The sequence below is a fragment of the Caretta caretta genome, chromosome 5, assembly GCF_965140235.1.
Source record: "Caretta caretta isolate rCarCar2 chromosome 5, rCarCar1.hap1, whole genome shotgun sequence".
Lineage (NCBI taxonomy): Eukaryota > Metazoa > Chordata > Testudines > Cheloniidae > Caretta > Caretta caretta.
The window spans coordinates 24,427,511-24,440,192 of NC_134210.1; the positions used below are offsets into that span (position 1 = coordinate 24,427,511).

General features: G+C 38.9%; 1 protein-coding gene and 1 long non-coding RNA gene across 5 annotated transcripts in view; one reads left to right on the plus strand and one right to left on the minus strand.

Moving 5' to 3' along the window:
• ADAMTS12 (ADAM metallopeptidase with thrombospondin type 1 motif 12) overlaps positions 1–12,682 on the minus strand; it is a 317,885-nt gene that overhangs the window by 63,448 nt on the left and 241,755 nt on the right. For all 4 annotated transcript variants that reach the window (XM_048850633.2, XM_075128412.1, XM_048850632.2 and 1 more), the window contains 2 exons: positions 12,271–12,515; positions 10,796–10,937 (listed from right to left, as the gene is read on the minus strand). In XM_048850633.2, the coding sequence (XP_048706590.2) occupies positions 10,796–10,937; positions 12,271–12,515 (387 nt within the window). The remainder of the gene's footprint in view (positions 1–10,795; positions 10,938–12,270; positions 12,516–12,682) is intronic.
• Positions 910–12,682, plus strand: part of LOC125636863 (uncharacterized) — an 81,300-nt gene continuing 69,527 nt past the window's right edge. Inside the window, exon 1 of the long non-coding RNA XR_007356739.2 lies at positions 910–1,027. This is a non-coding gene — a long non-coding RNA (uncharacterized LOC125636863). The remainder of the gene's footprint in view (positions 1,028–12,682) is intronic.

Consider the following 12,682-nt stretch of genomic DNA (forward strand, 5'->3'; position numbering starts at 1 on the left):
GAAGTCTGTCTATATGTGCCCCCGGGAATGTTTGTCAGGGCCCCAAGGCATGGAGACTCTGAAAAAAAGCAAAACAAAACCCATATCTGGTTAAATTGATGATCGGAAGGAAATCTCTTGCTTGACCTTTAAAAAATGCTTGCTTAGCAAGCTTCCTTTATGTCATTGTATTACTAATGTATAAATAAGGGGGGAAAGTCTGAGGTAGTGGGACTTCTGAGAAGGGGCTCTTCAAGGATGCTCCCTCTGGACGCATCTTGGGGTCCCCACCGGCAAACGGAAGATTGGCCAGCTGAAGCCTGTCATGGTGCCACTCAAAGGTCACACTCAGCTTCAGTAATTATCAAGTGTTGGGGGTATTTTACTAACCTGTTGTGGACGTTTGTAAGTGTTTGAGACTAAATAAAGTTTAGCTTTAAGTGAAAGCACTCTTGTGTTATCCTGTTTGTGCCAGCCATCTATCGGTCAGACGGCTGTGTCTCCCTTGATTTATTTCCTGACACCACCACGCACAGAGTAAAAGTTACCAAGAGCTTTGGGTTTAAAGAAACCCAGGTAACATTAGCTGAAAACCAAAGATCACGTAGCTAGGAATAATCCACGCAGCTGCATGTTTGCAGCTCTACTAATCAGAATAGGAGGTTGGGACAGGGAGTTAATGTTCCACAAAAATAGAAAGAATGTTTAGACAGCCAACCTTGGTTTTAGGTGCCTCTGACATGTAAGTTTTATTGTTGTTATGACTAGAAATGCTTTGCTAAGAAGAAAGAAGAAGAAGCAGCAGCAGCAGAAGAAATTGATATTGGCTGTTGCTAGGCAAATTGATAGCCTATGAGAGGCTGTCATCAATTATGGGCTTTGTCCAAATAAAATTTATAAAAAAATTAGTTTAAATATGTGCTTTAAAGCAGTCTGAGGAAGCTTGTCTTTGAGCAAGGATCTGACATGTAAAATTCCCCATCAGCTGGATGGAAGGAAGGCCCCCGGAAGCCCCGATGGTAGTCACTCCAAAACATTTCAGATTTTGGTAAATATAAATGTTTTGAATGCTCTGAACCTATTGCTGTGGCGTGTGTGTGTGTGCATGAGAGAAAGAGTGTGTAAGACCTAGTGAAAAAATAGTTTTAGGTAAAAGCACTCTGGTTTGTATCAATCATATATCAGACAGAGTAACTGTGTCCCTATTGATTTATTCTTGACATCTCCTGGAGAGAAACAGTAAAGTTACCACTGCTTTGGGTTCTGAAAACCTGGTAACAGATTTGGTGAGCCAGCCAGGAGCGATAGGGAGGAAGGAGATGATTGGTACAAATGGTTTGCTGTGCTGTGCAAGAGGAGAGGACTGTGGGGCAGAGTAGCCACCTGGAATTTCCCTGTGTTGTGGTCTGTGAGTCAATTTATGGATACATTCCGTTACTGGGGCTCAGGGCTCAGGCTGGTAGCCTGATCGACTGAGAAAATATGTCAGAAGGAAAGGAAAAATCTGGGAGAAAAGCACAGTTGAAAATAATTTTGGAAAACAGCCTGACTGATTTGTAAGGAGCATGGTAATGGTTTTTAGAAGCCTGGACGCTTTACCAGCCCTGGGGAGTTCCTGCAGCTCTGTAAGCAGATGGTAGCGATGGTAGTAAATAAAGAGATAGATGAGTTAAAGGCAAAAAAAAAAAATCCAATCTAAAGGCAGCATCAAATACCCTCTGCACCACCAGCTTGATTCAGGCCTCACAGATAGTGGCACTGCAGAAGGAGGGGTGTGACGGTGAGCGAGAAAGTAACAAGCTGGAGCAGGAGGTATTTGGATTGAAACAGCAGACAGTGGAGATGGAAAGAACTGTTAGAGCCTTACTGAAGGATTCCCAGGATAAGAACCAGGTAGACCATGGGGACTGTAAGACATTATTTGACCTATATGGATGCATCAAACCTTTATTATGCTTTTTCTTGCACATCATACTTTAAATAATTGTTGATAAAAAATTGCAAATACAATCAATCCTTCCTAAAGGCTATAGTCATGTTTCTCAGAAAGCCTTCTAGACTTTTTGTACCATAACATAAGAGAAAGTGCCAATTATTTATTTTTATTTTATATTTTATAAGTATATATTTATATAATATAAGCATATATTATTTATAATATCATTAATTAAAATAAGTATAAATTATATATTTATAAATATCATTATACATTAGTCTAATTTTATATAATTATATTATATATAAGTATATATAGTATATATTTACATAATTTAATATTATTTATTTAATTTATATGGGGGCGGGGGAAGTCAATTTCAGGGTATAGCTCTTATCTCTCAGGTTCTGTTGTTGCAGTCTAATCTGATCCAGTTTCCTTTTTTAGACTAACCAAGATAAATCCATACAAAGGAGAGAAGAAAAATAACTAGAACAATACATGAAAATGCAGTTTCTGTTTCTAGTTTGTAGTTTTGTTGCTGGAAGCCCACAGCATACGACTTCTTTAGCCATTTATGAACCCCCAGCTCCACTTCCTTGGCTCCAGAAAATATCTGGCTGGATTGTTCTGATTTTCCTCTAACCGGGCTGTAGGAGGCAGAACAGATTAAGGCCACTTGATGTGGATTGATTGTGATACCGATTATTATTATGGGTCTGATCCCACGCCCACTGAAGTCAATTGGAGTCTTCCCACTAACTTTAGATGGGCCTTGAATGAGGCCCTGAGTTACCAATTGATCCCAGGAAAGAAAATATTCATAAGTGGTGGCAAACTTATCCCACTGGATAGGCCAATCAGATAATTTGATAGTGCCTATATAAATAATTGGCACTTCCTCTTATATTATGGAATAACTAGTCCTTCATGAAAGCAAACTATGACCACAAAATCCTTGAAGGTCATTTTACCACCACATTTTAGTCAAAACAAACCTAACTCCCATCATTTCTTTGACTCCATTTTGGACACCACTTGTTACACCACTTGTAACTTGTTACAAACACCACTTGTTATATAATATGTAACTTGTTACAAACACCACTTGTTATATAATATGTTTATTAGTATACTACGATCTTTTAGTCAACTTTAACCCACTGCAACATAGCAACACCTGTTTCAAAAATACCAAGATGGCTTGGATGTAGCACAACATCTCTGTTCCTGTCAAGGACATTCAATTCTGAGTCTAAAAAGTGCTAAAAAATAATCATGGTCTAAACCAAGAAACTAGTTTTATGGACGCTCAGAGAATTGTGGTATTTAACACAGTTTGGAAATAGTATTTCATACTGGCCTATCGAACCCACTGACAGAAGAAAAAAAGAGTGTCACATTAGCTTAGTGTGTAATAGGTCAATTCTTTTTGGTCTAGAAGGTCAACAATTAATATAATTCCTATTATAGGTAATACGTGTTTAGAGTAACAATTTCCAGTTTTCTACACTGAGAGCGCGCTGGCATTTCCCAAATACACCAACAATGGTGCTGCCATCTAATTCTAGAAAACAACATCACAATCCACCCTAAGTAAGGGGGCAGAGCAGAGAAGTGCCATCACGGGAGCAGAGGAGGGTTGGAATTGTGATTCTCGTTTTCTCTTTGCTACAGAGGTGTGGTAGCGGGAACAACTGGCATAGATAAGCAGCAGTTTACTTCCCGCTTTGTGCCAAGGCTCCACTGCCTCTGGCTGCCCACCTGCATATGGCAAAACTAGTGGACCTGCTCAAGTTTCTTTCCCCACATATCATGACCTATTATGACTCACCCCCTATGTTAGGATATAGATTTCAGGCCTGTCTATAAAAGGCCTATACTCTAATTTAGGTGTATTCTTATCACTTAGCTAGTCATAGAGGTATAAAAGAAAGAATCAAAATCACTGTCTGCCAGTGTAAGGTCTTTCTCTTACTGTGACAGTCTGAGGCCCTGTTCTTAGGCTAAGGCCTTTGGCTAAGCAGCAGAGGCAGCCATAAGCTGGGAAGCGAACGGTCACATCCTCACATTCCAAACTAGTCACATTGAAAGAAGGTGCTATTGGGCTGTTAGGAATACAGTCCTGTCCTGATAATGCCTATTTCCTCCAGAGAAAGGGAAGTGCCTAGAAAATGTAAAAGGAAGTTTAGTTTGATAGCTTTCTGTTCGGTAAGAACTCACTTATCAATAGACACAGCTGGGAAACCCTTATGTCTTTATACATATAGTTGTGAAATCCTCTCTTCTGTACTGTTTTGTCATTATAGTTCCCGCTTTGCTATTGTTTATTTGCATGGTCTCGGTCTGGTTCTGGGATTGTTTCTGTCTGCTGTATAATTAATTTTGCTTGGTGCAAACTAATTAAGGTGGTGGGATATAATTGGTTAAATAATTATGTTACAATGTGTTAGGATTGGTTAGTTACATTTCAGAGAAATGATTGGTTAAGGTATAGCTAAGCAGAACTCAAGTTTTACTACATAGTCTGCAGTCAATCAGGAAGTAAGGGGGTGGGAGGAATGGGAACAGGGAATGGGGCTGGGGAATTGGAATAATGTTTTGTTAAGGGGGGGAATGGGAACAGGGACACAGGTAAGGCTCTGTGGTGTCAGAGCTGGGAAGGAGGATGCTAAGGAAGGAAACTGGAATCATGCTTGCTGAAAGTTCACCCCAATAAACATTGAATTGTTTGCACCTTTGGACTTTGGGTTTTGTTTCTCTCTGGTCATGCGAGAAGGACCGGGGAAGTAAGTGGGTGAAGGAATAAGCCCCCTAACACCCTAACTGCCCTGAGCAGCCATATAGTGGCAGAACCCACCCTATATTTCAGTTTCCACCTTTGCAGAGAACTAGAAGTGAACTCTAGTAGTTGAAAAAAGACAAATAGTAAGTGGGGATACCATTTGTTTGTTAGAAATCAACAAACAAAAGTAGCCTGGAGTCATCTATTTCAGTGATCCAGCCTGTAGTCCAAAAAGCAAAGTCAAAGAGCACAGGTGTTATCCAACCAGCTTTTCAGAAGGTGTTTCCCAGGATTATAATATTTTTGCAGGAAACACTTAAGAAAACAGTTCTGCTAATGTTAAAAAAAACAAATCAAGCAGTTCAATAAAACATTAATCTCATTTCATTGTCATGCCATTCATTAAATTAATCAAACATCAAACATTATCAGCACTTACATACTATGGTGATTGATGGGGGTTATACAAGCACACTGCATAACATTTAATCCAAGGGATTTAATTGTTTCAGATAACCTCTCAAATTTAATTATTTTTTTTCTGCTAACAGGAAAAGAATACTGTGATTTATTGATTGACAATACACCAGTGTTCTGAGAAAAGTAGGAGCACATAATTAGCATGGAAAAAAAATCACATTGACCCCAGGCATTAATTACCTAAAATGAAAGTTGTAACAAGCCAGTTCTTCAAACTATGGAAAACAAATAACCATAGTTGTTTTCTTCATAGGGAAGATTTAAACACTAGTACTAATGTTTGTCTTTGCTGCCTTAATACATTTGACTTCACTCTAAATTTGTTACAAGGTTTTTTGTTTGTTCATTTAATACCAAAATCTCACGGAATGAAATTAAAGTAACCAATAATTACCTCCCAGCACTTAAAAAAACATAAAAATTAGAAATGGAAAAGGCCAATATCCTCTTAGCAATCCCCTTGCGGGTGCAAGTTTGTTCCGCCACTACTTAATGTAGTCTAGTTATTAATGACGCAGGCTATGGGATTCCTACCACATCGCTCAGACTTTTCTGCTATCTAATAGATCTTATTGAAATAAACAAATCCAAATACAAACTTCTTTAAAGACCATTACAAATCTACTGAAAAATCAACTGACTTTTTACCATTCATAACATTCTTCTCCAAAAATGTATTTTGTGTTTCAAAGAAAAGACTTGAAGCCTCTGTTTTGTAGAACCCCCCTGGGATCTTCACTGTTTTATGCTCAGTTTCACTTATCACTGCCTTCGGTTCATTAATCTGTTTAAGATGATATTCCTTACGCTTTACTTTCCTTATCAAAGAAATTTCTGCATCTCCTTATGTTTCTTATTCTACTTTCTACACCAAACAATTTTTTGTCTGATTTACAATTCTATACAGAACTAAAACAACACTGTGATTTTTTTAAGTCACGATAACGTATAAAGAATTAAACAGATACAAGTTCTACAAAATGATTTCACATTAGCTGATTACTAAGAAATGTTTGGGAAAACACTGATTCCTATTAGTGCAGTACAAAACTGAAGTAAAAAAAATTACTTAAATGTATTAAAAAAACCAATCGGTTCTGGTAATACAAAAAACCCTGTATACTTTTAATAGACTCCGTTGGTGGTATACAGGATCACTACAAGTGCTAGCAATTGCTTCAGTGGAAAACACTGTAAAAATGCATTTTCAGCTTGGTTTGTAGAAAAGGATGAAGTTCAGGCTAGATGTTATAAAAACCCATTTGCTGCCCCCTAAGCAATTTTAATAGATTTTAAGGCCACAATGGACCATTGTCATTATCTAGCCTGACCTCCTATATCACGGAGACTAAAGAACCTCACCTCAATTTGGCTCTTTGATAATTAGAATGCTGTTAGGATAACATCCTTGGAATTTCTGAATATTATAGATGACAATTTTCTAACAGTACAACAGTCCAAGGGAAGTGATAGGAATCTGATTGCTTGAGTCCTTTATAACTAGAGTACATAAACTCGGAGGGAACAAACTTGTGCCAACCAAGTAACATCAGCATTTTCCATTTCTACTTGTTATGGTTTTATGAGTGCAGTGTGATAATTATTGGTTTCTTTAATTACATTCCAACACAGGGAAACTCTATATTAACCCTCCTCTTAACACATTAAGAAGAACTTATCACAGACCTACAAATTAATGGTAGCTTAGGTACAAGTGATCATAATTTGATCACATTTGTGAGGTGCCATACAATGAAGGCCAAATCAGAGAGATTTCAGAGTAACAGCCATGTTAGTCTGTATTCGCAAAAAGAAAAGGAGTACTTGTGGCACCTTAGAGACTAACCAATTTATTTGAGCATAAGCTTTCGTGAGCTACAGCTCACTTCATCGGATGCATACCGTGGAAACTGCAGTAGACATTATATACACACAGAGACCATGAAACAATACCCCCTCCCACCCCACTGTCCTGCTGGTAATAGCTTATCTAAAGTGATCATCAAGTTGGGCCATTTCCAGCACAAATCCAGGTTTTCTCAAGCCTAGATCTGTGCTGGAAATGACCCACCTTGATTACCATGCACATTGTAGGGAGAGTGGTCACTTTGGATGAGCTATTACCAGCAGGAGAGTGAGTTTGTGTGTGTATGGGGGTGGGGGGGGGGTGAGAAAACCTGGATTTATGCTGGAAATGGCCCACCTTGATTATCATGCACATTTTAGGGAGAGTGGTCACTTTGGATAAGCTATTACCAGCAGGAGAGTGAGTCTGTGTGTGGGGGGGTGGAGGGTGAGAAAACCTGGATTTGTGCTGGAAATGGCCCAACTTGATGATCACTTTAGATAAGCTATTACCAGCAGGACAGTGGGGTGGGAGGGGGTATTGTTTCATGGTCTCTGTGTGTATATAATGTCTACTGCAGTTTCCACAGTATGCATCCGATGAAGTGAGCTGTAGCTCACGAAAGCTCATGCTCAAATAAATTGGTTAGTCTCTAAGGTGCCACAAGTACTCCTTTTCTTATTATATACACAGAGACCATGAAACAATACCTCCTCCCATCCCACTCTCACAGCCCCCCAACCTGAAGCAAATACTCACCAACAACCACATACCACACAACAGAACCACTAACCCAGGAACCTATCCTTGCAACAAAGCCCGTTGCCAACTGTGCCCACATATCTATTCAGGGGACACCATCACAGGGCCTAATAACATCAGCCACACTATCAGAGGCTCGTTCACCTGCACATCCACCAATGTGATATATGCCATCATGTGCCAGCAATGCCCCTCTGCCATGTACATTGGTCAAACTGGACAGTCTCTACGTAAAAGAATAAATGGACACAAATCAGATGTCAAGAATTATAACATTCATAAACCAGTCGGAGAACACTTCAATCTCTCTGGTCACGCAATCACAGACATGAAGGTCGCTATCTTAAAACAAAAAAAACTTCAAATTCAGACTCCAGCGAGAAACTGCTGAATTGGAATTCATTTGCAAATTGGATACTATTAATTTAGGCTTAAATAGAGACTGGGAGTGGCTAAGTCATTATGCAAGGTAACCTATTTCCCCTTGTTTTTTCCTACCCCTGCCCCCCAGACGTTCTGGTTAAACTTGGATTTATGCTGGAAATGGCCCACCTTGATTATCATACACATTGTAAGGAGAGTGGTCAGTTTGGATGAGCTACTACCAGCAGGAGAGTGAGTTTGTGTGTGTGTGAGGGGGGGAGGATGAGAAAACCTGGATTTGTGCTGGAAATGGCCCACCTTGATTATCATACACATTGTAAGGAGAGCGATCACTTTAGATAAGCTATGACCAGCAGGAGAGTGGGATGGGAGGAGGTATTGTTTCATGGTCTCTGTGTATATAATGTCTTCTGCAGTTTCCACAGTATGCATCCGATGAAGTGAGCTGTAGCTCACGAAAGCTTATGCTCAAATAAATTGTTTAGTCTCTAAGGTGCCACAAGTAAATCAGAGAGAGTGAGTTTGTGTGTGTGTGTGTGTGAGAGAGAAAGATAATAGAGATAATTAATGTACTTAGACTTCTGTAAGACATTTGATTTGGTACTGCATGATATTTTGATTAAAACACTAGAAGATACAAAATTAACATGATGACACACATTACGTGGATTAAAACCGGGCTAAATAATAGGTTTCAAACTGTAATTGTAAACAGGGAATCATCATTCAGCCAGTGTGTTTCTAGTGAAGTCCTGCAGCGATCAGTACTTGGCCCTATGCTATTTAACATTATCATCAATGACTTGGAAGAAAAAATAAAATCAATGATAAAGTTTGCAGATGACTCAAAGACTGAGGGGGTGATATATAATGGAGACGACACATCAATGATGTAGAGCAATCTGGGTTCCTTGGTAAACTGTGTGTAATACATTTGATATGGCTGAGTGTAAAGCTATACATCTCGAAGCAAAGAATGTGGAACATACTTACAAGATGTAGGACTCTATCCTGGGAAGCCGTGACTCTGAATAAGACTTGGGGGTGGATCATAATCAGCTGAACATGAGCTCCTAGTGCAATGCTGTGACCAAATGGGCAAATGTGAACCTTGGATGTATTAACGGGGAAATAAGCAGGAGTAGGAAGGTTATATTACCTCTGTATTTGGCACAGACGCACATGGTGGTCAGAGGAAATGCTACAAAGACACACTGAAAGCGTATCTTAAGAAAACTGATGTGGACATCACAAGCTGGGAAAAGCAAGCCACCAACCCACCGCAATGGCACCATATCCTCCATCAGGCAGTGGCCCGCTTTGAGGAGAAGCGCCTTGTCCTCAAAGCTGAAAAGAGAGAGGGGAGGAAGGGAAAATAAATAACTTTCTCCCAGCAGGCCGTTGGCCTGCCACAAAATGTCTGTACCTACTGCGGGCAGATTTGCGGTTCCAGGATTGGACTCCTGAGTCATCTCAGGACCCATATGTAAATCCAAGGTAGAGATCATCCTCAAATTGAGGGATCGCCAATCAATCAATTTGGCACAGATGCAACCGCTGCTGGAATACTGGTGTTCACAATTCAAGAAGGTTGTTGGTACATTGGAGAGGGTTCAGAGAAGAGCCAAGAGAATGATTAAAGGATTAGAAAACATGGCTTGTAGTGACAGACTCAAACTAAACAGACTGAGGTCCTTAACATAAAGAAGGTTAAGGGGTGACTGGATCACAGTTTCTAAATATCTACACTGGGAACAAAAATTTGATAATGGGCTCTTCAGACTAGCAGACATAGGACTAACAAGACTGAATGGCTGGAAGTTGAAGCTAAAGAAATTCAGATTGGAAATAAGGTGCAACACTGATTACCCTCACTGTTAAACTCATTTTTTCAGCCTGGTTTTTAGAAGAGGATGAAATTCAGGCTAGATGTTATAAAAACCCATTTGCTGCCCCCCTAAGCAATTTTAACGAAGGGTTATGGTGGATTCTCCATCACTGGCAATTTTTAAAATCAACATTAGATTTAGACATGTTCTAGTTCAACAGGAATTAATTCAGGGCAGTTCTATGGCCTGTGTTACACATAGGCTTGGAAAGATTAGAAATGTATCAGTAAACATTGATTTCACCATACAAACAAAAACCTATGAAAAAATATTTCCATTGATGATAACTGAAATCTATAGATAAAAAAGTAAGAAAATGCTACTTGTGAACTTATTACAGTCCCATCTGAATGTATATAAAACATGCAATGAATACTGCATAAAACATATTTACAGCTCTGTTAAAACAGCCAGTTTATAAATCTTTAACTTTTTGAATCTCAAGTATATCGTCATTATATACCTATTGTGCGACACTCCCACCCCCAACCAGTAATTTCCCACAACTGTGAAAATTAACTCTATACAAATGGGGGGAGGGGATTCTTAAACACATCAATATTATCTGTCAAATTATTTTAAAAAATAAGTCAAATTCTGCCAAACCTAGCTGTGCAAGAGGTCAGACTAGATAATCACAGTGGTCCCTTCATAATCTATTAATCTATAATAAACAGAGTAAATCAGATGTCAGAGAATGAAAAGGATGATAGAAAAAAAGCATGTTTTTTAACCTCTTCCACATGTCACACTGCAATCTGTCCAGCCTCCATATTGCCAAAAATATTCTGGGTCCCCTACTTCATTCTCAAGGCTTCCTTCTTTACGTATAGTATATTCATACTTTATTCCCGGGTTATTTTCCTGAAAGAGTAGCTAAAAAAAAAATAGATGTGATTAAATTATGTACTGGCTGTGATTATAACACCCTGGCCCACATCTTCAAGAGTAGAGTTCAAAGTGTCTGCAGATATTTACAGGCACCCAACCTGGGAACATATGACTCTTGAAGGATGCCTGCCCTTGAGAAATGTATATATCAAACCCTCACTTGTGTACAGGTATGGGGAGGGAGTAGGTGCATTTAAATGTGGGGTGCACGAAAGCAAGCAAATACTTTTGCAAGCATACTTGTGAAAATTTGGGTCAGAGTATATGGTATCCTATCAACTAAAAGACAAGGCTATGCAAAATAACCAAACTGAGATAATTGAAAATGGACATTTTATTAACACCTATATTTATATGCAAATTTTATAAATGATAGTGTCCCAACCATATGGCAGCTGTTCCTTCTAGTAGCTCAGCAGATAGCAGCATATTTATCAAAACATTTCTTTAACATTGTTTTTTAACATGTCTCCTTAAATAAAGAGGAAAATTCTTAGCAGAAACAGGCAGTAAGCAAGTCAAATAAATTGTTCATTTACTTTTGGCAGATAACAGAGGCGGGGAAGGAGTTAATCTTTAGGGGATAAAATACTGAAACAATTCCATAAAATGGTTTACTCCTACCTAACCAGGCAACATTGAACACTGACAGAAATCTTATTTCCCTGCTCTAAGTCCCCTCTCTGTGCACTGAACATGGATCATCCATTAAAATCACTTGGATACATCCTTCCCATAAATTCAAGATGTGGGAGTCGTGCACAAGTAGGTTCCATTCCTTCCTCCCGTTTTTCTATGGTCTTATGTTTAATATATATCTATGGCATACTAAGTAAACAGGAAAAAAAGAGCAGGATGGATACATTCAGAGAGACAGACAGCAAAAGGGAATACAAGTACCTTCCCCAAGGTAAATATTAGTTTGATATATTTAAAGCTAGACTGGATAAATCAACAGAACATATATCGTAGGAGCACTTTTAGGTAGCGGGGATTGAATGATTAAATAGGTCTTTCCCTCTCTGGATTTTTGGCCCCAGTTCATCAAGGTACTCAAGCACATAGCTAATTTTAAGTAGAGTAAATGGGAGTACTCATGTTCTTAACGGTAGGCATGTGCTTAAGTAACTATTGAATCAAGGCCTTCAGTCATATGACTACATTCAATGCCAAACCAAGATAATGAAGGAATTTTTGTTGGAAAATTAATGGAGTGAGTTATAAAAGTAGAGTTATTTTTTCCTGCCTTGTTTTCAAAGCTCCAGATCATTCTGCTTCCAGCCAGTTATCAGCTTCTGCTGCTGATCCTTTACTGTACCTGTATCCACACTGACTCATTGGTGGGTCCAGATGCTGTCAGATTTTCGAGATCTCCTTTTCTCTCATATTGAAATGTTGTTCCTGCCACTTTGTATGCTCCATTCCACTGAATAATAAATCCCCCATTTAGGTAATACTTTTCTGGGTCTTCGCTCCGCACTGCGAGGAAATTTCCTGCTTCTGCCACTTCTACTACTCTTATGTCCCTTGCTCCTTTTGGAATCAGTTCAATGTCAACATAGCCTATGGAGACAAGACAGATTCATTTAAATGATTATTGTTACAACAGAAAGTGATTATGCATTACTTATCTTTTTAAAATACAAACATCAGCCACACTTGCAAATATGTAAGATGAGCATACTATCATACGGTTTAAGTTTCAGTGTCTCTTTTTAAATCTAGTTAAC